The sequence below is a fragment of the Trichosporon asahii genome (genome assembly GCF_000293215.1).
Source record: "Trichosporon asahii var. asahii CBS 2479 unplaced genomic scaffold scaffold00017, whole genome shotgun sequence".
In the NCBI taxonomy this organism is placed as follows: Eukaryota; Fungi; Basidiomycota; class Tremellomycetes; order Trichosporonales; family Trichosporonaceae; genus Trichosporon; species Trichosporon asahii.
Window position 1 is genome coordinate 397 of NW_014040907.1, and position 26,048 is coordinate 26,444.

Below are 26,048 nucleotides of genomic sequence, written 5' to 3' on the forward strand. Positions count from 1 at the left end.
TCTTTCTTCTCACCCACTTTCGTTCTTCCCCTCGTCCGTGCCAACGCCCATCCGTCCTTTCGGTGGACCTACCAGCCCGGTTTTGTGCACGCGTCGTCTCACGGTCCTCCTTCTGCTGGACGTCGACACACTCGCCACCTTGACCCCGCCATCCTCAGTGCAACGATCTCTAGGCGTTCGCTCGACTTTCTTACCCTTTTACCACCGTCATCCAACCCCGCGGCACGATGGCCTCGGTGTACACCAAGGGGACGCGTGTCTGGCTCCCCGACAAAGAGGCCGGATGGGTGCCCGGCACTGTCACCTCGGTAGCGATACCTGGCGTTCCGAACCCAGACTCTGAAGTCGTGATTACCGTGTCTATCGATGGCAGAGCTTCGGATGAGGGAGGCTCGAAAGAGTTCAAATGCTCGTTTGCGACCTTGCAATCCGCCTCAGAGTCGAATGGCAACAACCTCTCTCTGGGTTCTAGCCAAGACGTTCTTCCACCGCTGAGAAATCCGCCGCTCCTGGAGAGCTCGGAAGATCTAGCAAGCTTGAGTAACTTGAACGAGCCCAGTGGTATGTATCCCGCCTCTCTTAGCAACCATCCTGACCGCAGTTCTCCATGCAATTGCAACTCGATACGCAACGCACCAGCCCTACACCTATTCTGGCATCGTCCTGGTAAGTTGCAAACCACTCGATAGGAGCTGACCGTGAGGTTGCGTTGAACCCCTTCAGCCCCGTACCGTTGTGTAAGTGTCTGATAACTTATGAAGGCTGACGAGCGAGATGGAAATGACATTCTGCAAGCGTACGCGGGTAAACGGAAAGGCGATATGGAACCGCACTTGTTTGCGATTGCGGAGGAAGCGCTGGATCTGATGCGGAGGGGCAGCGGAAACGGAGGTGTGGATCCAACCGGTGCTGGCGATCAAACTATCGTTGTCAGCGGTGAAAGGTGAGTGCAATTCCGATCGCGACAGGTCATTGACAGTCGTCAGCGGTGCGGGCAAGACCGTCTCCGCAAAGTATATTCTTCGCTACTTTGCATCTGTCATCAATGCGTCGAAAGAGACACCAGTAGAACGCCGCCGCTTGGACTCGAGTGGGGATGACGAAGGTATGAGCGAAATTGAGCGCCAGATCCTTGCCAGTAATCCCATCATGGAGGCTTTCGGCAATGCCAAGACGACCCGCAATGACAACAGTTCGCGTTTTGGCAAGTACATCGAGGTTTGTCTTCAGTTCAGAGGGCAGGGCATGGCTGACTGGCAGGTTCTCTTTGATAACGAGAACGAGATCGTCGGCGCCAGGATCCGCACATATCTCCTTGAACGTTCTCGACTCGTTTACCAACCAGACACGGAGCGAAACTATCACATTTTTTACCAGCTGCTAGCCGGAGCCCCCGCCAAGGAGCGTAAAGATCTGTCTCTGCCTGCCGATCCTCAACAGTTTGCGTACCTGGCGGGCGGTGGTCCATCGTCTTCCTTCATTGCAGGAGTCGACGATGCCAAGGAGTTCCGAGACACACAAGAGGCGCTCAGTACCGTGGGCATTTCCGTTGAACGCCAGTGGCATATCTTCAAGGTCTTGGCCGCCTTGCTGCACCTTAGCAATGTCAAGATCACTCAATCTCGAACGGATGCCGTACTGGCAGACGACGACCCGGCCCTCGCCTTGGCAACGTCTCTTCTCGGACTGCCGCTCTCTGAGTTTAAAAAGTGGACCATCAAGAAGCAGTTGACGACCCGAAGTGAGAAAATTGTCACAAATCTTGGTTCGGCCCAAGCGACTGTCGTTCGCGATTCCGTGGCCAAGTTCATTTACTCGTGCTTGTTCGACGTATGTTGCCAATGATTCGAAACCGCTAACATTGACAGTGGCTTGTCGGTGCAGTAAATGACAGTCTGTCCGGCGAGAACGCCAGCACGTCCAACAGGTTCATCGGTGTTCTGGATATCGTGCGTCAATACGTTGACCTTACTGACGGTTCAAGTACGGCTTCGAGCACTTCAAGAAAAATTCCTTCGAACAGTTCTGCATCAACTGGGCGAATGAGAAACTGCAGCAGGAGGTGCGTGCCAAGGGGGCTCTCTAACTGACAATCAGTTCAACGCACACGTTTTTAAGGTATGGATTAGCGTGCTTTCAAGCTGACGTTGTCAGCTCGAACAGGAGGAATACATGAGGGAAGAAATCAACTGGACCTTTATCGACTTCACGGACAACCAAGCTTGCATCGATGTCATTGAGGGCAAGATGGGTGTGCTCACTTTGCTTGATGAAGAGTCCCGTTTGCCGTCCGGGGCAGACGCTTCGTTTGCCAACAAGCTTCACCAGCAATTGGGACCCAAGCCTGAGTACAAAGATGTTTTCAAGAAACCCCGATTCAATCAGAACGCTTTCACAATCGCCCATTATGCGCACGACGTTACCTACGATGCTGACGGCTTCCTTGAAAAGAATCGCGACACCGTTTCCGATGAACACCTCGCGCTACTCCAGAGCTCCAGCAATGACTTTTTGCGTGAAGCCATTACGCGCTCTCTTGACCAAGCCGCTAGCTCGTCGGCAGCTCCAGTCGTTGAGGCTAAACCAGGCCCGAAGAGGGGGGGTGCAACCCGGAAGCCGACGCTTGGGTCGATTTTCAAGCACTCGCTTATTAGCTTGATGGACACGATCAACCACACCAATGTCCACTATATTCGTTGCATCAAGCCGAATGAAGCGAAGAAAGCGTGGACCTTCGAGCCGCAACAAGTCTTATCGCAGCTGCGAGCCTGTGGTGTGTTGGAGACAATCAGGATAAGTTGCGCCGGCTACCCGAGTCGCTGGACTTTCGCCGAGTTTGCAAGCCGGTGAGTGTACATCTATGCGCCGTTCTAACCTCAGTTACTATGTCCTGGTCAACTCCAAGGAGTGGGAGGGTAATTCGGACGTCAAGGCCTTCTGCCAGCTCCTGCTGCAACGTACACTGAAGGATGAGAACAAATACCAGATTGGCCTGTCGAAGATCTTCTTCCGCGCCGGCATGGTGGCTCTTCTGGAATCTCTCAGAACCGCACGGCTTAACGCCCTCGTTACTTTGGTGCAAAAGAACGTGCGGCGTCGCATTGCGTACAAGCACTACCAGGATCTGCGTCGCCGGACCATTACCATCCAGTCATGGTGGAGAGGCATTCAAGCCCGTCGCCTAGTGGAACAAATGAGAAGGGACGCGGCTGCTACGCTGCTGCAGAGAGCTGCTCGTGGAGTGCTCCAACGCCGCGCGTATGCCGACACGCGACAGGCTGTTGTCACAATCCAGGCTGGTGGGTCACTTTTGTGGAGATTAGGCTGACAGCAGCTATCCGAGGACATCAAGCACGGCAGCGATTCAGAGAACAGCGAACCGAGTCCGCAGTCCTCCAGCTGCAGAGTCTCTTCCGTGGACAGTGAGTTTCAGTCACTCGCGGAGCTAACGATCAGTGCTACTCGGCTTCGATACCGTGGGGAGATCCGCAGGATCATCGTTCTGCAGTCGCAGTGGAGGCGGAAGCTTGCTGTTCGCGAGCTTAAGACTCTGAAGGCTGAAGCCAAATCGGCTGACAAGCTTAAGGAGATTTCCTATCAGTTGGAAAACAAGGTGGTGGAGCTTACCAAGACTCTTCAGAAGCGCACGGGCGAGAACAAGTCCCTCAAGGCCCGCATCTCGGACCTGGAGAAGGAGCTTGCGGCGTGGCAGTTACGACATGAAGAAGCTCAGGCCCGTTCAGCGTCGCTCGAGTCCAAACTTGCCGAACCCACAGTACCTCGAGACAAGTTCGACGAGGTGATGGCTTCCAGAAATGAGCACGAAGAACGTCTTCGCACTGCTACCAGGCGCATGACCGAGCTAGACGAGGAAATCACGCGGCTGTCGACTCAGCTTGAGCGTGCTACTGTCGACGCGAACGAGCGACAGGCTGCAATCGACTCTGCAGTTGCGAAGCACGGAGAGGACGAGTCCACCATCCAGAGTTTGCGGCACGAGATTACTTCGCTGAAGGAACAGATCAGCCGCGCAAGCGCCTTGCAGGCGTTGACCAAGGGTGGTCGCGATGCTCCCCCGTCTCCCACAATGGACCGTGGTCTGCGTGATTTCGCAAACGGTCTGCACGGCGGTGAGGCTCGCAACCACCCACCGGCCAGAAGGCGCATTCGCAGACACAGTACGACAGGTCATGGCGCAGTGGTTCCTCACTCTGAGGAAGATGCGTTGGACCTCCGGAAGCCCGGCCTCAATGCCCCTCGCGCCGTGTCTGTCATGTTCCCCCAGAACAATCTCTTACGCCCTCGGGACTCTAATGGCTTACCGACACTGAATGATTCCTCTGCAGATGAGGTTGCCCGTCTCTTGGAGGACGAAGAGGGTTTGGACGACGATGTTTTGCACGGTCTCATTGCGAGCTTGAAGATCCCCGCCGCAAGCCTCCACAACCCTCCTCTCGCCAAGGAGGTGATCTTCCCTGCTCATCTCATCAGCTTGGTCTCGAACGAAATGTGGAAGCTTGGAATGATTCCGGAGAGTGAACGGTTCCTGGCGAATGTCATGCAGAGCATCCAAAGCTATGTGATGGTGAGTATTTTCGTCTTGTGGACCATTCGCTTCGAAGCTAACATGCCTCAGCAATTTAAGGGCGAGGAAGTCATTGTTCCCGGAATCTTCTGGCTCTCAAACGTCCAGGAGATTTTGTCTTTCATCTGTGTGGCTGAGTCTGATGCGCAACAAGGCATCGCACCGGGTATGGATGAACCCGGCGGCCGCGAACTCGATTGGGAAGCCTATGAGCGATTGGTAGGCATCGTGAAACATGATCTTGACAGTCTGGAGTACAACATCTACCACACCTGGATGTTGGAGGTCAAGAAGAAGCTTGGAAAGATGGTGATTCCTGCCCTAATCGAGTCGCAATCGCTCCCAGGATTCATTACCTCGGACGGCAGTGGTCGGATGTTCCAGCGCATGATTGGAATGGGCGGGGGAAACAACCAGCCGACTGCAAGTATGGACGACATCCTGAGCCTGCTCAATAAGGTTTGGAAGTGCCTTAAGAGCTACTACATGGAGGAGAGCGTCATGCAGCAGGTCGTTACCGAACTGCTGAAGCTGATTGGCACCATCGCCTTCAATGACCTTATCATGCGCCGCAACTTCTGCTCATGGAAGAGGGGTGAGTCATTGGGAATGGGCTCGTGATTGACGCCAGCCATGCAAATTCAGTACAATATCACTCGCATTGAAGGTAAGGAGATCCGGCAGTAGGGGGACTGACCGTAGAATGGTGTAAGGCTCATGACATGCCTGAAGGGCTACTTCAGCTCGAACATCTCATGCAAGCTACGAAGTTGCTGCAGCTCAAGAAGGTACGCCGGCTGTTGGAGTTCTTACTGATGTGACCAGGCGTCGATGGGCGACATCGAAATCTTGTTCGATGTTTGTTGGATCCTTTCTCCCTCTCAGATCCAGAAACTTATCTCACAATATCACAATGCCGACTACGAGGCTCCCATCTCACCTGACATTCTCAAGGCTGTGGCTGCACGCGTTCGACCAGAGGACAAGAACGATCAGCTGCTTCTGCAGACAGAGCAGGACGAGGTTGGGCCATACCAGATCCCTCCGCCGCGAGACATCGCCGGTCTTGAAACTTGTAAGTCGTCCCAGACCTACCAAACTGACGTGACCCAGACGTACCGGCATGGCTCAATGTCCCTCTCATCAGGAGGCTCGCGACATTCGTCGCTTAAGGGCCGGATCCGCTTCCTCTCATTAGGTGTACCATGCTATGCAATATACAATCGTATCGGAGCTCATTTCATTAATATTAATAGAACTACAAGTGCGCTTGCATCAATATCTGTCGAGTCTGCTCGAGGTCGAAACTAACTCGATTGCCTCGTTCGAGATGTCAGAGCTGCCTACTCCAGACCACATCGGGGCAGCTATCGTATCGCAATCGTCGCGAAGACGAGCATAGTTGTAGTTCCGCGGTTCACCAGACGCTGAGAAGCCGATCCGGAACGCATCGCGAACATTTGAACGACAAATTTGTACCCCAAGGCATGTCGACAGAAAGCAGTATATGATGGCAGAAAAGCTGTAGGTCAGCGAGTCCCTTTTACGACCATCCTACCAAAAAAGCGCAGTAGCAATTGCGAAAAGCAAGAAACTCCTGTCTAATGTCATCACTGCGAGATCATTTTCCCGTGCAAGAGTGGACGAAGATGACACGAAGGATGGACAGTGACTTGTGGATGACCGTCAGTTCCAACTCCTAGTCACGTGACACGAGGGCCTCCACTCTCCAAAAAGTTGCTGGTCAATGCCCATTAGCTATGGTGCTCCATTCTGCGTTCTTGCAATCTACCATGGCACCTCAGGCGCACCACCATAGATCAACGCTCAAGCAGGTGCGTATATCCAAGATATACATGTAGATTCTGATCCCAGAAAAACAAATCGTTCAAGTCTAAGCATGCCACGAAAGGCTCGTTGAAGGCCGCCGCCAAGGGTGCGTGAAATGGTTTGGGTATCAACTGAACAATTGCAGGCAAAACAGCATCTCTCGGCGTCTCCTCTCATTCTCGAAGCATAGAGGCTGGATCGAAGAGGGATAGGATCCATCAGCAGGCTCAAAAGCGTGACTCTAAGCAGAGGGCCGCGCGTGAGAGCGCCAAGTTCTTCTCTACAAGCTCAAATGGAGGTGAGCTTGCCCTTCGAAGTAGCGCTGACAATGCAAGGAAAGGTACCTCGCGTCATCTCCATTATTCCCTTGCTTCCTTCGATATCTACGGAGAAGTTCTTCATTCAGTTGCTTCATTCTCTGGCTTTGTCTGCCGAAGAGATCGAGGCACTTTCAGCTCAATACCAGCCCCACTGCTCTATCTTTGTTCCGGCTCCTCGGTTCAAGACAAACCTCGTGGTGAATATTGTGCCGTCGTTGGATCTCTACGCCAGTCTGGATGTCGCCCTTGTCAGCGATGCTGTCTTGCTTTTAATGAGCAGTACAGATGAGGTCCAGCTAGAGGGCGAAGCCATCCTCCGCTCTCTGCAGGGTCAGGCTGGCAATGTGACAGTTATGCCTTGTGTCCAGGTGAGTTGCCAGATCTCGTGACATGCTTACCCGCAGTACTCTGAATCTCAAATGTTGGACGCATCTGGGCGCTCGTCCGTTCAGAGGTCTCTTCTGTCCTTCACCCGTTACTTCTTTCCCAACGTTCACAAGGTTTACTCTAACGACAACGCGAACGACGCTTCTTTGCTGGCCCGCGCCATCTGCGAGGTGCTGCCTTCCAACATTGAACACCAGGAGGGAAGGTCTTGGCTTGTCGCAGAAGGTCGTGAATGTGCGACCTGGGAGCCTTCCAACGCGGAGTCGGGTGATCTGGGCGCGCTGTATGTCACGGGCACGGTTCGAGGGGGGCGCATGAGCGCAGACCGTCTTGTTCACATCCCTGGTTATGGTGATTTCCAAGTTGAAAAGGTGAGTTCGATCGTCGGCCTATCTGACAACAGATCATTCGTAGCCCACTTCAACTTCGAGACCAAGCTGTCTCTACTGGCGAGCTGCTGTTGACCCAGTCTGAGTCGGCCGATGATCTTACGTCGAACAACGTCCCCGATCTGCTTGCCAATGAGCAAACATGGCCAACGGAGGAAGAAATGAATTCGGCGCCCGCTGCTCAAAGCGGCGGTCGTGAAACTCAAAAGCCTCGTATAAAGCGAGTGCCCAAGGGCACTAGCGCCTATCAGGCAGCGTGGATTGTGGATGATGATGACGACGTCGACGTCGACGATGACGATGAATCTGGTAGCGGGATGGGTTCACAAGACGGCGCAGATGGTCATTCGTCCCATCATCGTGAGTTTGCACACGCCGATTCCTTTTAACGACCTTAGTCTCGGAGGAGGAGGAAATGGAAGAGATCGAACTGGATTCTCGTGAGCAAGAGCACGACGATATGGCTCCAGAAGACGAAGAAGAGCAGTAAGTACCGTTTGCTTCTTTCTCTTCAGGATTCTAACGATCAGGTATGCGGCCTATCTGCGTGAGCGCGAGCGGGCTCAGAAAGAAGATATGGCTTTCCCGGATGAGATCGACACTCCGCGCCATATCGCCGCTCGCACTCGCTTCCAGCGCTATCGCGGGTTACGAAGCTTCAGAACAAGCCCGTGGGATCCTTATGAGAATCTGCCGTTGGAGTATGGTGAGATCTTCCAGTTTGAGAATTTCAAGGCTACGAAGCGCCGTGTCGAGGCCGAGGCTTCCGAGGAAGGTGTGGAGGTGAGTGTACTATGTCCCTATTCTTTTTCGTCTAACCTCCTAGATTGGTACCCGTGTAACTTTGGTGATCGGACAGGTCCCCAAGACCATCCTCTCGCGCAATCCTAGCGCCCCCCTGATTGTGCACGGCCTTTTGCGACATGAGCATAAGCAAACGGTTCTGCATTTCGTCGTGCAGCGGAACACCGAGTATTCCGAGACAGTAAGAGCCAAGGTTAGCTTACTCTGGTTCAGTGAGAACTCAGTTGACGATCCAGGACCCTCTGGTACTCTGCGCAGGACCTCGGCGGTACCACATCAACCCACTCTTCTCACAGCATTTGCGGGGAGGCGGCAAGGGGGTGAACAACGTTCACAAGTCGGAGCGATTCCTCCGTCATGGCGCTGCCACCGTCTTGACGACGTTTGGACCCGTTTGCTTCGGTAAGGCCCCGTGTCTTCTTCTCCGCGAAAGCGATGGTGAGTGTACGACAAACAAAGGACGCCATACTAATGTCAGCGCCAGTTCCGAGCCTCGTTGCTACGGGCTCGTTCATGTCGTCCGACCCCACGCGCATTATCGCTAAACGTATCGTTCTTACCGGCCATCCTTACAAGGTGCATAAGAAGACTGCGACCATCAGGTACATGTTCTTCAACCGTGACGACGTGGCGTACTTCCAGTCTGTCGAGCTTCACACGAAGTATGGCCGGACTGGTCACATCAAGGAAGCTTTGGGCACGCACGGCTACTTCAAGGCGCATTTCGACGGCCCCATACAACAAATGGACACGGTGTGCATGAACCTGTACAAGCGTCAATTCCCCAAGGTAGGTCTCCTCTGGTCTCGACGATGAGCTGATGGCTAGCAATCGAGCTCGTTACTGCTAGAGTCTTCGGGAGGCGTCAAAGGCGACAGCGTTATGGATGTAGAGTAAAGAACGAGCAGTTTGCATGTACTATCTTATCTGATCGCGTCATTATCATTACAGTACAGTATCAATACTAGACAACAGGGGGTAAACCGGGCATGGGATTCCGTCGAGCGGCAGCGACCGCATCCATTGTGGCGTTTGCCTGCTCAATGGATACGGCCCCAGGGACTGCGGCAGCCTGTGCCGTGATGAAGGTGTGTTCAAGTAGCGCCGACGCTGTGGGACGTAGGTCATGATCGATTTCTAGAGTACGTTGCAAAAACTCTGCCGCATCCGTCGAGATGTCACTAGGCGTGGCGGGTCGTGCCATTGATCCGATCTGTTATGAGCAGGAGAAGTAATCTTCGAGGACATACCCTGAAGAACGCTTGCATTTGATCAAGCTCCGCCCAGGGATGTGTGCCGGTCAACATCTCAACTACCAAGCAACCGACGCTCCAGATATCGGCTTTCGACGTATAGATTGTTTGCTTCACGACCTCTGGAGCCATCCAGAAAACGGAACCCTGCAGAGAGGGTCGGTTGGCTCGCATCGCAATGCCGGCCATGAATTCTAAGGTCAGACTCACGATAGGTCATAACTCACTGTTCTCGGCCTTCTTTGATATCCCAAAGTCAGAGATTTTGATGCCCCCCTTGTTGTCGACCAGGATATTAGCACCCTTGATGTCGCGATGAATAATGCCTCTCTCATGAAGATAGTTGAGGCCCGTCAGAATTTGACGAACGAAATTGCGCACGAGGGCTTCTTCAAATGCACCGTAATTGTTGAGCAATGCGGCCACCGAGCCACCCGGCACATACTCCAAAAAAATGTACAAGTGGTTGCCGTCTGTGGCAGAGTCTGGCTGATCAACGTGTGTCCTGAACAATGCGACTTACCCAGGTACTGCACGATATTTTCGTGCTGGAGTTCTTTGAGTAACTCTATTTCTCTTTCAAGAGCTTGTACCATGTTTCTCTTCTTCTCCTCATTGCGAGCGTCACCAGAAGGAAGCTCCACCTGCTTAACTGCCATAAGAAGGCCCGATTGCGCATCCATGCCCAAGAACACAGAGCCGAAGGAGCCTTGACCGATCAAAGCACCTTTGATCCACTTGATCATACGGCGGGCTGCAGTCAGCTTGAGCTGCAATGGAGCGACGAGCAATGCACTTACAGCCGGTGGAAGTTAAGGCTCGGCCCTGATCCCTCTCGTCATCATCACTGGTTGCGGAGTCCTCTTCTTCGTCTTCAGAAGCTTCAGAGCTGCTGGAGTCATCATCACTGTCGGGAACAGAGATGACAGAAGAGGATGCGGAAGTAAGCGACGGGTCGGTGTCAAACAAGTCTGTAGTAGCCATGCTCGCTCGACGGTTCTCCACCTCTGCCGTTATCTCGTCCACGGTCAAGAGGCTCGCCGTATCACTCTTATCTTTGTTCCGTTTCACGGACGAGATCACGCTAATACGGCTCAATGTAGATCCTGTTGAGCCCCTTCGACCGGGTCGCAAGGCAGGACGCACGGAAGTCGGCGCAGGAGAGTACTCCTGCAATGAGTCGACAAGGCTCTCGCCTGTGGACTCAAAGGGCGGGAGAAGTGGAGGGTGGCTACCGACAGGGGCACCGTTTTCATCTTGCTCAGCAGACGCTCGGTTTCGGCCTGTCACATCCGGGTGAGCAGTTTCAACTTCCTCGGGGATCACAGCTGGAGTGGTAGAAGAGGAAACCGTTCTTGTAGATGGCGGCCGAGCTTTACGATTGGGGCTGGCTACGTTTTCCAAGCTAGCCGACAGTGGGGACGCAGCGCCAAGAGCTCCTCCTAGACCAAGTCGATCCGCCGGCGCTTGAGACAAGCGCATGCTCTGCCGAACAGTTTTCTCCAAGTCACGCTTGCGAGCGGAGGGGAAGTACTCTGAGAGGTGATTGGAGATGAGTTCGCTGGGGGGACGGTGGCCAAAGAAGTTGTACATCCTCTTCGTGCGGGAGGAGACGTTGCCAGTCGAAGACGCTCTGGATGTATTGACGGAAGGCGAAGCATCCACAGCTCCTGGGACACCAAGTCCGGACATGATCGATACAGTACTGGCTCGGTTCATCTGCTTATTCGCTGCCGGTTTCGTAGCGCTGTCGCGTCGGTCTTCGGCTTGCCTTCCTAAGCGCGGTACCCCGTAATGGGAAGGGGAGTTTGGAGATCCAGGTGGAGGAGGAGCTTCGCCGAAAAATATCTCCATGTTTTTGCGATTCGGCTGTTGAGATACGCGTTTGATTAGGAGACCCCGCTCCCTGACGACAGTAGAGTCAAGACCGCCAAGCTTGACGGATCGCTGGTCGTGACATATGTCAAGTAAAGCTGACTCGGATAACTGTTGATCTGCGGTACGTCAGTAAATGAAGATCGCGGTGCGCAGACTCATACCTTCCTCCCCGTTCTCCTTCCGCGTAAAGACACCCCAGCCGTCCCATTCTAGGCGATCACTATCCCCAGATTCGGAGTCTGGGTTCCAGTTGGAGCCTCCCTTACCGAACTTTTTGAGGACCAAATCCAGAACAGCTAAGCCGCTGGTGCAGTTCGATACATTGACGGTTCTCGAAGTCCCGTCTTCAGAGTTCACGAATTTGACCAAGTGGCGCCACAGGTCCTCCAGCGGAATTGTACGATGCTGAATTGCCTCTCCAGTCGAGTTCGCAGGCATACCATTACGGGGTGGCGCGCCTCGTTTATGATTTTCGGAGCTGCTGGCATCGTCCTTTCGGATGACGTTGGCAAACGGATGTGGTTGTACGTTATCCCGGATCTGTGGCTGAGTGGGGCTGATGGCCTTTCCACTAACCATGAAGTCGGCGCGGGCATCCCCGAATCGATGAACACCTTGACGGCGATCGGAACTTTTGGCCGCTGCACTGATATTAGTCCAAGAGTCATCAACTAGCTGAGCAGGGATGTCACCGGATGGCACTCCACCCCTAGAATTTGGATTTGAATGAGTCTGCCCAGCTACCGGGCTCGGCGATCTTCTCATCTCTCGACCTGCAGGCGGCCGCAAGGAGATGGACGGTTCCTGAGGAGGGAGAGGCGGCCGAGCGCTGCCTGCCTCCGTCAATGCCGAGATTTGCTTGGGAGGGCCGGACTTCGGGGTCACTGAACGCGAGTTCGGTGACCCGCCAGATGCTGATCCATCGACGGTGGAGGGTAGAGGGTTCGGTCTTTGCAGATTCAACGGCGGTGGGCGCGAGGACGCAAGTCTTTTGGAGAATAGAGCAGTGGCGAGACGCTTCTGGACTTGAGAACTACGCGCGTCACTTGTTGGTACAGGGCTACCATCCACAGCAGGGACGAGCGTGGGTAGCATACGGGCGCCGAGTATTGCCGAGGAGGGAGTCCGCGCTGCACGCTTCCTCAGATCTCTCACGCCCCCTAATAGCTTGACGCGATCTCCTATCTTGCTGATGCCGATTTCCTTGAGACTAGACATGTCAAGGTCCAACAGAACCTTGCCATCAATATCATTCCGATTGAATAGCTCAATGTACTGGTCGCACTTGTACATGTTGAGGAATGAGGCAATCTCCGCGTCTCCCCACAACCGAACGTGCGCGCCAAAGGTCTGCCCGGGTGGAGCTTTGAGGAGAGGCGGGGTCGTCGGTCGGTGTTGACCGTTTCGTGCTGCGCCGTCGGCATCGCTCTTCATTGCGAAACCTTCGGAGGTGGGTGTTGTGGACGATTCATCATCTTGATGAGTAGCTGCGGACTGCATGACGAGCAGCAACGAAAACGGTAGCCAGGATGAACCGTACAGATGTCGAGCTCAAGTCATCAAGGACGGCTCCAAGGCATCAGCACTGCCGCGCAAGACCGCACAAAGGGGAACGACGTACCGAGACCGCTGACGTTGTGCCAGTGAGTATTTCGGTGAGTTAAGGCAATGTGGGAGGCGTATGAGACCCGCGCATGCGTTCGCAGGACGCGATGCAAACAAAGGTCGACTGGGACCGAGGACAGAGATGTGGCAAAAGAGTGTTGATTGGGATGTTGAGACGGGAGGCCGGTGAGGGGTGATGGCGTGGGGTGGTGGTCGATCGCTGCAATGGCGTTTACGACGGAGAATGAGGTGGTGTCCAGGATGCAGGAATGACCAGACAGGCAGGAATGAGTTACCCAGCCTGGATGATATGGATGACTGGGAGACCTGAGGTTCAGGTCCCATACGGGTCCGCCAGGCGACCGACCCCGAGCGTTGTCCCTTCTTCCTAGCTAGCTAGCTCCAGATCGAGAGCTCCATGCTCTATTATACGGCGCACCCGCGGACGCAACCTGGAGGCGGCAGGGCTCAGGGCCCGTCCGTTCCGGTTCATCTAATTCCCCCTCCGCCCCCTGCACACTGCACGCGCCGACGCGGCTGGCCCGTAGTCCGCGCCTGGCAAATCGTCCCCTTGTCCCTTTCCGACGGTCGTTTGCTTCCGCTGTGATGGTCACAGGCAGTCGCACCGTACCACACTCATGCACCTCGTACCCTCGACGTGCCCCGTCTCTGCTCAAGATACAAATAACATATACATGACAACCACTATTCTTACACACCTACTCACGCGTTGAGCTTGGCTGAAACCAGCGCAGATATATGTATGAGTAGCAGGCCCCCGCTGAGGGCCAAGGACGTAGAGTCTGATGGGACATCGACAACCGCGATGATGACAAGGCACAAGACGACAGCCGGTGGAAGCTGTACCCCAAGGACGTTCGGCTGGAGAGTCATGATCTTGACAGTTAGCGAAAGCAAGTGAAGGAGAGACCAACCTTCAATGTGAACAGGGCCAACCACGCATACCTTCTCCAGTCTATGCCTTCAATCTCCACCGCGGGTTCAGTTGGTGCAACCTTCACCTCCGGATAACCGGGAGGAGACGGAAGAGCGAGTAGGGATCGAACGGGAGACCGATCAGCGGCTCGTTTCTCGACGTCAGCGTGGTTGCCTTCTCCACTTACCTCTTGCCGTCTCTTATCTTTGAATTTGTTTTTCCATAGACTTCCAAGCTTGTTTCCAAGACTACTGCTTTTGAATCGAGATAGCGCGAGTTTTACGCGTTCTGCATTCGGCCGCTGCTCAGGTGACAGGTCCAGAAGTTTCTCAAGTAGGAGGAGCATAGCTCGAGGAATGTGTCTTCTCTCACACACCTCGATAACCTCGGGAGTGGGATGGAACCCGCGATATCGAATGATCTCCTCGTGTAAAGCGGATAGGTCGTCGGAAGCCTGGTACGGCAACTTCAGGAAAAGCATCTTGTGCAAAATCATGCCTGCACAGAGTGAGCAGAGAAGACATGACCGCCCGTACCAAGTGACCACATGTCAGCATGAGAGTCAGACGGTCTCCAGTCGCCGTTTACGTCCATGATTATGGTCTCTGGAGCCTAAACAGTGAGCGAGTCAGCCAAGCATGAACGCACCATATACTCCAATGTCCCAGTGTGTCCTGTTCGTTGGCGGCGACCGCGGATCATCTCCTCAGAGGTCCCAAAGTCAGAAAGCATCGCTTTTGGGCTTCTTAGTGAGCAGGAGACATACACTTGTACCTACGTCACCTCTCCCTCTTCCCAATGCAACAACACATTGGAGCATTTGAGATCAAGATGGAGAATAGAGTTCGAGTGCTGCTTCGTCAATCCCGCCTCGTCTACACAACTCACAAGGAATGCTAAGCCTTCTACGACATCTCCAAACAGCTTCGACACCTCCTCCAGGCCAAGAAGAAGAACGCCCCTACTTTCGCCCTTCACACGACCCACTCCACTCTGCCGACGTCGTTTGAACGCCTTGATCCTTTCTGCCTTCGGCAAGTGTTCAAAGTCGTCGTTCAGCGCTAATCCGCCTGCGCTCTCTGTGTCAACGGAAGCGGCGTGGCTCCGATTGATGAGAAACGCATCGAGGTTCCCTGCAGAGGCGTACATCATGAGCACATGCAGTGCCAGGATAGGAGGACTGAACGACGAGAACTGTGTCTCGTCCACCCATGAGTGATAGTAGGGGATGATGTTCGGATGCCGCAAAGCTTCTAAGAGACGAACCTCTCGGAGCATCCGCACCAGGTACGTCTTCGAAGTACCAACGGCGATCTTCTTCACTGCATAAGTTCCTTGGTTGTCAGAATCTTCTTTTGCTTTATGACCTACCTAGAGCATTGCCACCAATGACATGTGTGGCCAGATAGACACTACCCTCCGCTCCGATCCCAAGGCGAGCCTCTTCTTTGAAGAACCTGCGATAGTAGCCCATGGCAGGGAGGTCATTTATGTCAATCATGTCATCAGCGCCTGAGGTAGATGACGGCTCAACAGGGGTCGTTGAGTCCCTGTTGCTCTCAGCATCGATGGGAGTTCCAGGTTGACTAAACCCATGTGCACGCTCAAGAACGCGAAAATAGCTCGAGTCTCCCCGGCCTAACGTTCGCGAAGGACGAGCTGATGGGGTGATTACGGGGGACCAAGGGCGACGGCAAAGCGGGCATTCTCTTGGCTTTCCCTCGCCTTGCTCGTCAACATCGTCCAGCTCGACAGGTCCAGTCGTGGTTGGACCCTCGCGGTCTGGGTGAGGGACAACCTGAATGGCATGCGAGGGAGGATGATAGACTATGAGTTGGTGGGGGGTCTCGCTGAGCAGTCAGAGAGCTGACATTGACCAAGAACATACCCAATTGGCGTCCACGCCTGGTTGTATCCCGTTGTCGGCGGTTCCATTTGTTGTCGATGCAAGTCTCGTCGAAGAGGATGGAGGTGTTGAGGAGGGTCCGTTGATGGCTCTGGCAGTAAGCTCATGACGTATCCAGAGGATGCAGTTACGTAATATGTGCCTCAGATCCGGTTGCCCGTCATCGTTCGTTGTTGATATCAACCATTCACCCAACGACCATGGCTTCTTTCTTCGGATTCGCTTCAGCGCCGGTGGATGTGGAAATTCGTTTAAACGGAGAGGACGATCGGAAGCAAGTCGAAGTAAAGGGGGAGCACGACAAGAAAGAACTCTGCCCTGTGTACTATGATGGCGAAAGCGTGGAAGGCAAGGTGAGTCTATGGAGGCTTAGGGATATGAGCATGGTCCTAACTGATCGAGGTTGTCGTTCGCGTTAAGGACGGGAAGAAGTTCCAACACGATGGTATCCGCATTGAACTTGTAGGTTCCATCGGTATGTTCACACAAGGAACGCAGCAATCCGCTGGAGGGCGCGGCGCGAGGGGATTGACAGTGCAGAGCTGTTCTACGATCGGGGCAATCGCTATGACTTTGTATCTCTCAGTCAAGAGCTTGCGGGGCCAGGAGAGATGAGGCAGGCTCAGACCTTTGACTTCACATTCAAGAATGTTGAGAAGCAATACGAGAGCTACTCGGGAATAAATGTGAAGCTGAGGTAGGCGCCTACGCTTACTCACACTTACGTCAAAGATACTTCATACGAGTGACCCTTATGCGCCGCATTGGGGAGGTGACAAAGGAGCGCGACTTCTGGGTGCACTCTTACCATATGCCACCGAAAACCAACACCAGTGAGAAGATGGAAGTCGGCATAGAGGATTGCCTGCACATCGAGTTCGAATTCAACAAGCCCAAGTCAGTCCTGAAACTCTATGATGGGCTGACGGTTGCAGGTATCACTTGAAAGATGTCATCGTTGGCAAGGTCTACTTCCTGCTAGTCAGAATCAAGATCAAACATATGGAGCTCTCCATAATCCGCCGCGAAACTACCGGCGCCGCACCCAACCTGTACAACGAGTCGGAGACGATCACGAAGTTCGAGATCATGGACGGAGCTCCCGTGCGAGGAGAGACAATCCCCATTCGACTATTTTTGGGAGGCTTTGAGCTGACACCGACATTCCGTGACGTGAACAAAAAGTTCTCCACTCGATACTTTCTCAGTTTAGTCCTCATCGACGAAGAGAATAGAAGGTACTTCAAGCAGCAAGAAATTACGCTGTACCGCATCCCGTGAGTCGCGAACCGGAATAGACCTGACGTCAAGGGAGAATTGAGGATGACTCCGTCAAAGAGGCTCGGTCAATCCAACCTTCGAAACCCAGTCCAGGGGCCGATGCTAGACTTGCTTTGCTCTAGATAGCAGGACCGTCATCAATTTGGTTTGTATATAGATGTTTATGACAGTACGGCAGCTGTAGGTGCGACCAGCGTGGGGTATACACGGCCAGACGTCAGGGATGCAGTTTATGTAATACCACGTGGTGTGCTCGGAGCTCATGGTGTCCCGTGTCGTGTCCATCGTCATAGCGGGATACACTCCGTTGTTAACACAACACTCAATCAAGCTAGAAGAGATTGTCCTTGTTGGTGTCAACATGTCAACCGAGCTGGAGGAGTGTCATGAGTAAGTAGACTTCATTCCTTCAGGTTTCCGCTGACAGTGCTAGGTATGCTCTTCGAATTGCGTGCGTTCATCTCATCATCTTTTCGCGTCGTACTGACTGACAGTCTTCTGCAAGAGGCTATCGATAAGCGCCTCAATCAGAAGGTACTTTTGATGCAGGAGGCGGCCAGTGCTGCTCAGAAGGCTCAAGACTCTCTCGCAAGCTTCTCGTTGGATCTTGGCTCGCTCATCGGCCGCGATGCTTCCAAATCTCCGCGATATCCGGAGAAGTACATCAAGACTTTGGATGGTATTCTTCAGAAAGTCGCTATGGGCCAGGATTCTAAGTGAGTGGCAGCCGAGATTTGACTGACGTCCAGATTCTCGGAGCAGAGGTTCCGGCGGGCTGTGGCCTTCTTCTGGTCGTCGAGCTGGGCGGATAAGACGTTTCAGCGACAACTGAAAGAGTCTCGCAAACTCGAAGACATCATCCTTGCCTTCGTTTCAGCGGCGACCAAATCTCTACGGAAGGAACACGATTTAGCAGATGGGGGTTGGAAAGCCGAACTCAACCCCCAGATTCTCATGTTTTTGGATTTGCTACACGACAGTCTGAGCTCAGTAGGGTCAGGGGGGACAGAACTGCGGGCACGCTTGTCCACATATCGCTCTCGCCTCCAAAGCGACAACACTGGAGTCACATCTTCAGCACCGACCGTGGGTGCATTGCCAGAAGACAATCGTCCGATGGCTCGTTCTGCCTTTGAACTCGATGTTGTCCTGAAAGTTCTACCCGTTGAGTCTTCCAAATTAGCTGAGGCCGTGGATGCCCTTCGCAGCAGCAGCTCTGTGGAAGCTGCTCTTGAGGATCTCAAGGTTAGTTGGAACGAGATAATGATGCTGACGACAGATCCTGTTGCAGAGATTGGACGCCGGAAACGAAAGCCCTTACGACCGCGATGAGTTTGCAGATGAGCGAACGTGGTCAGACTTTCAAGCCCGAGAAAGGTCTGCACTATTACAACTCTCGCGAGAGCTTCAAAACCTAGAGTTGACGAAAGATCGCAGCGGCGATCGAAGCGAGGTGAACGGGATCACTGCTGCCCTGGACAGCACGGGGCTGGGACCTCATCGCTTCTTCTATATTCCAACAGACCCACGCCAAACTTATCGTCAACTCTTACGCGTGTGCTTGGATTATGACCTTCAGGTGCTTCGCACTCTGCCGGAGGACCAAGACGTCTCGCTTGGCATTCTTTCCGCCGAGCATACCGACTTTCTCACTGAATGCGCCAATCGGTGGCGACTGCCTTTGTCCTTCCGATCCTGGGTGTTCTTGGAGGCAATCCAAGAGCATTACGAGCACGGCGAGGTACCCCCCGACTGCGTTTTTGAAGCTGTGGGAGGGGTAGGACGCGCTTCACAGGAGCTGCCAGTGTCCGAATGGCCAGTATCAGATCAGAGCGGCCTGCAGACTGTGCTACTTCGAAGAAACACCTTCTTTCTAAACGATGTCGAGGTGGCTTTGACTTCCCCCAAAGGGTATCTCTCCCCAGAATTCCGCCAGGCGGTGTCTCAATGGCAATTACTTGATGCCACTGACGAGGACCACGTGGTGTTGCAGCGGATACAACGCGCGATCTGCGATCGCTTGCGGCAACAAGCCTACACCAACTACATTGATGAAGCAAGCGAGATGTACGCTAGAGAGGGAGGGAAGAACAGACAATTTGCTCTGGCTCTGGCATCGTGGATCGAGTCAGGTGCTAAGAAGTTGGACAAGTGGTTCCCCGAACCCATATCCCCGTAAGTACGCCGTGGTCCAGGCGCTGATGATTAGCCAAGTCGACGTCGTCTCTCTGGTTCTGCATCAGCATTTGTCTCTGTGGATCCGTGACCTGGAGGAAGCGATGCTTTCGGTTGGCAACAACGACTCGGAAAACCACCTTGAAGAGGCACTAGAGATATATCAACGAGCCCAGAAGCTTCAAGACATGGGCACAGCGTTCGGAATGTGAGTGCATCATGTCGGCTTCTTCTAACAGGCAGGGAGAGCTCTCAGCTTGTTCTGTCCACAATTTTTAGCCCCATCGTGTCGGCGTGGTTGGATAGTACCGAGGTGAAAATGCGCCAGTGGGTCGACCAGGCTCTGCAACTAGACGACGTTCGTATCTAAAACACTACCGTGCTGACTCCAGTTCACTCCGGTTAGTGCCAACAGCCACTCATCTTCGGTGACCGACCTCTTCGATTCTTTCCACAGCGCTATCTCGTTCCTCCTGGGTCTGAGATGGGATGACCCGGAACAAATGGCTACTTTCGCAACGCGCTTGGCAAAGGTATGGATGACGATGGGCACGCTAACCTTTAGATGATCAGCTTGTCCATTGATGATTACTGCACAAAAATGGAGCAACTCTTTGCCAGGGACATGCAGGAATCTGAATCACACGCGTCTTCCGCAAAGCAGCAAGCCTGGATAGAGAAAGCCAAGAGCACGATCGCCCATCTGCAAGGCGACCGCAAGCTTCAAGCTTTTTTCAATTTCACCCCCGAGGTTAGTTATAAGGGTGGACGACATGCTGACCGCCTCAGTCTTGTGTGAAATTGAACAACATTGACGCGATGCGCCACCAACTTGACCGCCTGTACCTGGACATGCGCGTTGATGAGTTCGCGTCTCTGGACGTCAACCAACCGGTGTCTGCTTCTACGGGACAGAGCTCTCTGTTCACCATCAAAATTGTCTTAGGGGAAGGGCTTCAAGTCGATGGTGGCGCCAAAGCTCCGGACAGCTTTGTGGTGCTTTCAGATGAACATGGCAATCGATACGCCAAGACCCGCACTATTTACGATGACTTCGATCCGCGATGGGATGAAACGTTCGACATCGCTATCCGGCAACCATCCTGGTTCATGGTCACCGTCCGTCATCGCAGTCTGTCAGGAAAGCATGACCTTGTTGGCCGGGCCTACCTTCGACTCGACCCCTCGCAATACGTGGATTTCATAAGCAAAGACGTTCTGTTACCTTTGAACACCAAGGGACACGTCTTGCTGCGCGTTAGCATGGAAGGGGAACGTGATGATATCCAGTTCCATTTCGGCAGAGCCTTCCGATGGCTGAAACGAACCGAGTCCGACATGGTTCGTCTTTTCGTTGACAAGGTGAGCTCGAATGAAGATACACGACACTTACATGTAGATGACTCCCGTATTGCGACATACACTGTCGAGGAACAACATCAAGTCGGTACTGAAACCCAACACCGGCATTGACTACAACGACGCGTTGCGTATCTCCAATGACGCCATAGGCCGGATCTCGGCGGCGTATCGTAACGCTGTTAGTGCAGCTCAAGGCGATTACAGTATTCCATTGCCGCCATCCGAGGTCCAATCCGCGAAGTCGCAATCTGCAACTCTTAAGCGCGGCCCTACAGAAGCAGAAATCGAAACTGCGATCCACCCTCTCTTCGATTATCTGGATACCAACAACCACACCCTTGCTTCAACTCTCTCCTCTGACGCCATGCAAATGGTGATGGCGAAGCTCTGGAAGCAGATCCTGACGACTATTGAGGCTCTCATAGTGCCTCCGCTGAGCGATAAGCCGAGCCAAATGCGTGCCTTGTCGCATAGCGAGCTGGACATCGCTCTCCGGTGGTTGAAATTCTTGAGAGACTTCTTCTTCGCAGGGGGTGACGACAGTGGGGTACCGCTCAACATCCTGCAGAACGCGAAATTTAACGAGATCATGAGCGTCAGCATGTACTACGATTGGAGCACCGACGAACTTATGGAGGTAGGCGCTTACTCTGTTGACCCGAGCTGACTTCAGGAATGCATTCGTGGATTCCAGAACACATTAAAGCATAAAGCTATGAAGCCCAGTAAATCCATTATCGGTCAACGGAATTTGGGAACTATCCGAGCGAGAAAAACGGCGAAGAGAACGATGAATCAAAAGTCGGGGGAGGACAGGACGGAGCTGATCATGAAGATCCTGAGGATGAGGTGAGTTGAAGAAATTGTGTCGCCGCTGACGAACAGAGATGGCACCCAGGAGTTCTTGGCCCAACAGATCCAGACGTTGAATGCTGTCAAACTTGAAAGCAATGGGAAGCAGAGCCGCCGGAAAGCGGCACTAAACCTTATGTAGCATACTGTAGTTGTCATTTATGTGCATCAGACCTTATAAGCGCGTCGTTTTGCTGGCCATGACATTCCCAGTTGCCTGCCGCTGTAGCACTGTCTGGACAGTGTCGGGACAGGAGGTGTTCGGCGTTAACCTGGTGCATGCGCTCTATCATTCTTCGTAGCAACGAAATCACACTGGCGATGATGATCACGTAGTCGAAGATCAACAAACCGACAAGGACAGCAAGAGCAGTTGGCAACCTGCGTTGGGTGATTGCTTGACAGGCTCCCTCCATTTCGTTGACCCCGTGGCCCTGAGGATGGAATAACGCCTGTTACACTTCGTGGGTCACTTACAATCTCCAATGGCGGGGTGGGTACTGAAAGGATCAAAAGGGCAGGGGCTGAAGGCAGGCTGTTACATCGACATACAACACCACTCTTACCGAATTACCGACCTGCCCCTAATGTAGTACTTGCGCTGTTTCCAAAGCCCTAATGCCCGGGCCCTGGGCCATGGGCCGCTTTCCCCGAGTCCCATATCCTCTCCACTCCTCCTGGCCATGCATTCAGTTTGCAATCACTGTATCTAGCGTGAGCCGATCTCTGCCGGAAGTAGTGTTGGTAGGACGAGGAATTGGACCTTGACGCTTGCATGCATGCAAGCATGAGGGGAGGATGGTTATCACCGTACGCGTCTGGGATGGAACAATCGCGTGCAGGGAGCAGGGAGGCTTCAGAGGGCACACCGTGTCGTCCTACCGAGCCAGTGACGCCCTAAAGCGCTGGAGTTGCCGGGCCGCCGCCGCCATCCCACCCGGCCCCCCCTCCCATCAGACATGTCCCTCATTCACGCCTACACGCCTACACACATCCACCCTGGCTCTCCTAACCTCGTCACTCGTCACCTGTCACTCCATCCATCGCCGGACCTGTCCTACACTTCACGTTTGCAACATCCATCCAACTCTAGCCCCTTCACAGGTTCAATCTCCACGGCATAGCTTGCATACGGCACGACGCTTATTGTCTCCCCCGGATACGCCGTCGCCGCCGACTCCCCTCATCGATCGACACCTGCTCAGTTCGATCTGTCAGACATCTACTCCGCCATGTCACAGTGGTCGCAAGCTTCCCTCACGCCGTCTCGACCAGCCCCTGCACCACCAGGAGCGCGCGGCTCTCCCTCCAGTTTACCACCATCAAGATCCAATGGCCGTCTACCAGCTGTTGCTGCGACTCCAATCTACACTTCCAAGTCGTATGCCAACTCCTTCCCAACAATGCAAACTGGCAATAAAGGGCCCAGCGATGTCTCAAGTGCTATCATCCGGATGGGAGCTGCAAATATGAAGGAGGAAGGTCTGCGCAGCTTCCTGTGGAGTAAGCGATGGCTTGTGCTCACCGTGTCCGAGTTGCAGATATTCAAGAACGAAGTGAGTCAACCATTGCGACGTGAGCCAGTTGGGCTGACAATCAGCAATCTTCTTCGCCCTCCGTTGTTTGTCAACTGGCTGAGGTTGTGGATGTCCAGCGCGTGGATCTCAAACCCTTCTGTGTCGAGGTGGAGATGAAGGACAAGAAGTTGCTGTATTTCGCGTTCCGGTCGGACGAAGAAGTCTATGGGTGGATGGACGACATCAACTCGCGCTCACCACTTATGGGCGTTAGTCAACCGATCAACTTTGTGCACCAAGTTCATGTCGGTTTCGATCCAGTATCCGGGGGATTCATCGTGAGTAGAAAGCGCGCGTTTTACTGACTACTGCAGGGCCTTCCCCCACAGTGGACGAAGCTGCTCACGTCCTCAGCCATCACCCAGGAGGATGCAGCTCGCGATCCCGAAGCTGTCGTAGATGTGCTGCAGTTTTATATCAACCAGCAGCTGGGACAGTCTTCGCAACAGTTTTATGGAGCCGGACCTATCTATCCTCAAGACACCTCCGTGGGCAAGGGCCGATTCAATGGCTTGGGTCTCGGTGGGCAAGGTCCCTCTAGCTCGGCGCCGACACCTCTTCCGTCCTCGGCGGGTCCTCCTCAGAAAGATTTGTCGTCGCACTCTCATGCCCAGGTTTCTCGAAGCCCCGACGCTGCTCGTGAAGATGTGAGTGTGAGATCTGAGCACAGGTTTTGACAGTCAGAATATCAAGCCGCTACCTGCACAGAGGACGCAGCTGGTCGCAGAGCGCAAGGCCCCCCCACCCCCGCGACCAGCTCAGCCCACGCCTCCGGTAGCGGAAGTCAAGACACCCGCTGCTGTGACAGAGCCAGTTGCGCCTCCATCGTCGCGGACCAAACCGTCGGAGCCGCCTGCCCCCCCAGCAGTTGCACCGACTCCCGCAGCCCCGTCACGTCATGTGGAGAAGCGCATTAGCACTATGAACGAAGCACAGATCATGGACAAGCTTCGGTCAGTTGTCAGCGCCGATGATCCCTCGACGATGTACGCCAAGATCAAGAAAGTCGGGCAAGGGTACGTGAACTCAAATATGTAGCTGTGCTGACTAGTAGCGCATCTGGAATGGTCTTCGTTGCAAAGACCATCAACACCGGGAAGAAGGTGGCCATCAAGCAAATGGACTTGGCTCAGCAGCCTCGCAAGGAGCTTATCGTGAACGAGATCATCTTCATGAAGGAATCTCGCCACCCAAATGTCGTTAATTTTTTGGAGGCGTTCTTGGTCAAGAGCACTGAGCTCTGGGTCGTCATGGAGTATATGGAGGGTGGCGCGCTCACGGACGTCATCGAGAACAACAAGCTCTCAGAGGAGCAAATTGCATCAATCTGTCTTGAGGTAAGGCCCGCTCCCAGAAACGTTGCTGAGGGACCAGACCTGTAGAGGATTGCAACATCTTCACTCCCGTTCAATCATTCACCGCGACATCAAGTCTGATAATCTCTTGATGAATGCGTTCGGAGAAGTCAAGATCAGTGGGTCTTCGCGCGCGAAACATTGTTGACAGTGCAGCGGACTTCGGCTTCTGCGCCAAACTCACGGATCAGAAATCCAAGCGTGCAACCATGGTTGGGACCCCATACTGGATGGCACCGGAAGTGGTGAAGCAAAAGGAGTATGGAGCCAAGGTCGATATTTGGTCTTTGGGTATCATGGCGATTGAGATGATCGAAAACGAACCGCCGTACCTGGATGAGGAACCGTTGAAGGCCTTGTATCTGATCGCCACAAATGGTACTCCTACCCTCAAGCAGCCCGACAAATTGAGCCAAGACTTGAAGCAGTTTTTAAGCGTCTGCCTTTGCGTTGATGTCAATTTCCGCGCTACTTCAACGGAGCTGCTCAAGGTGAGGAGCGACCTTTAAATTGCAACTTCACTGACGCCTTGCAGCACCCCTTCCTTCGACTGGCATGTCCTGTCAAAGAACTTGCACCTCTGTTGCGCTTCCGACAGACCTTGGTCAGTAGCTAGTTAACCCCTTCGATTAGTCCTGACTCTCAGGGATAACTACTTGATCTTCGGATTTGACGACGTCAATAATGCTGTCCTTAATCTATATATGCATTTGTATCAAGGGCCATCTGCCACAGTCTTAACGCCGTTATTCACCGCACCAAACTCAGCACAGTTATTTATCAATTTGCCACCATGATTTTCGATATTCATCAACCAACGTTTTGCAGAATCAACTGTAGACATGGTATGTTTCACAAGCTCTCCGCGCGTTCATGGATTCTGACATGCACCTCGTTACAGCCTAAGGCCACTTCCTCCAAGACTGCGGGCAAGCCCCTGCACAAGTTCTACGTCGACTACTCTGTCCCTGCCAACGACAACGTTTTCGACCCTGCCGCGTTCGAGAAGTTCCTTCACGACCGCATCAAGGTCGACGGCAAGCCTGGCCAGCTTGGTGACTCTATCCAGCTGTCGAAGGAGGGTAACAAGCTCGTCCTGACCTCGAACATCCCCTTTTCGAAGCGCTACCTCAAGGTACAGTGCCCAATCAACAGCTTCAGCTGACTTGCAGTACCTTACCAAGAAGCACCTCAAGAAGAACTCGTTCGAGAACTTCCTCCGGTGAGTTCTCTTGCATCATGCCAGCGTGAAGAATATACTGACATTGACAGCGTCGTCGCCACCTCGAAGGACACCTACTCTCTCCGCTACTTCAAGGTTGACCAGGACGACGTTGACGACGAGGAGTAAAAGTATCTTTTGATACGTCTGTACTCCCCAGATGAATTCTATTGGGCAGTCAGGACTTCTCTCCCTGTTCTTGGCGTGTCTGTAGTCCGCACTGATGTCCTGACTGCGTGTTCGGTTGTGTTACACACTGGATGGCGGCGCCGCCGTCTCCGCGCGGGACAGTCCCCCGATTTGGCGGGTGAGATTCTCCTGGATTATAGA

The 26,048-nt window shown here is 53.6% G+C and overlaps 4 protein-coding genes across 4 annotated transcripts; 3 read left to right on the top strand and 1 right to left on the bottom strand.

Moving 5' to 3' along the window:
- Positions 1-227: 227 nt before the first annotated feature.
- Positions 228-9,207, top strand: A1Q1_07595 (Myo2; the record flags this gene model as incomplete). The annotated part of the gene is made up of 24 exons (XM_014326607.1): positions 228-561; positions 602-666; positions 762-943; positions 987-1,830; positions 1,985-2,062; positions 2,155-2,773; positions 2,844-3,299; positions 3,353-3,422; positions 3,493-4,585; positions 4,637-5,180; positions 5,318-5,373; positions 5,471-5,660; positions 6,344-6,420; positions 6,479-6,521; positions 6,570-6,713; positions 6,751-7,103; positions 7,188-7,493; positions 7,592-7,853; positions 7,910-7,997; positions 8,042-8,294; positions 8,338-8,496; positions 8,552-8,753; positions 8,800-9,104; positions 9,166-9,207. 24 exons carry the CDS (start codon positions 228-230, stop codon positions 9,205-9,207), a joined length of 6,765 nt encoding a protein of 2,254 aa, XP_014182082.1.
- A 72-nt stretch (positions 9,208-9,279) lies between these two features.
- A1Q1_07596 (Ste11) lies at positions 9,280-16,001 on the bottom strand (the record flags this gene model as incomplete). Its single annotated transcript, XM_014326608.1, has 15 exons — positions 9,280-9,528; positions 9,566-9,735; positions 9,796-10,041; positions 10,092-10,322; positions 10,369-11,562; positions 11,608-12,940; positions 13,068-13,075; positions 13,135-13,443; positions 13,491-13,720; positions 13,779-13,933; positions 13,987-14,442; positions 14,493-14,600; positions 14,877-15,310; positions 15,360-15,815; positions 15,860-16,001. 15 exons carry the CDS (start codon positions 15,999-16,001, stop codon positions 9,280-9,282), a joined length of 5,721 nt encoding a protein of 1,906 aa, XP_014182083.1.
- A 93-nt stretch (positions 16,002-16,094) lies between these two features.
- On the top strand, positions 16,095-21,379 carry A1Q1_07597 (uncharacterized protein; the record flags this gene model as incomplete). Its single annotated transcript, XM_014326609.1, has 11 exons — positions 16,095-16,247; positions 16,297-16,369; positions 16,435-16,591; positions 16,830-17,171; positions 17,589-17,626; positions 17,681-17,891; positions 17,940-18,420; positions 18,467-19,350; positions 19,757-19,883; positions 20,140-20,691; positions 20,750-21,379. 11 exons carry the CDS (start codon positions 16,095-16,097, stop codon positions 21,377-21,379), a joined length of 3,648 nt encoding a protein of 1,215 aa, XP_014182084.1.
- A 1,417-nt stretch (positions 21,380-22,796) lies between these two features.
- A1Q1_07598 (Ste20) lies at positions 22,797-25,847 on the top strand (the record flags this gene model as incomplete). The annotated part of the gene is made up of 11 exons (XM_014326610.1): positions 22,797-23,120; positions 23,165-23,419; positions 23,471-23,788; positions 23,850-24,127; positions 24,196-24,478; positions 24,516-24,615; positions 24,653-24,987; positions 25,032-25,100; positions 25,398-25,631; positions 25,669-25,718; positions 25,769-25,847. The coding sequence occupies 11 exons, from the start codon at positions 22,797-22,799 to the stop codon at positions 25,845-25,847; spliced, it is 2,325 nt and encodes a 774-aa protein (XP_014182085.1).
- Between the last annotated feature and the right edge of the window lie 201 nt (positions 25,848-26,048).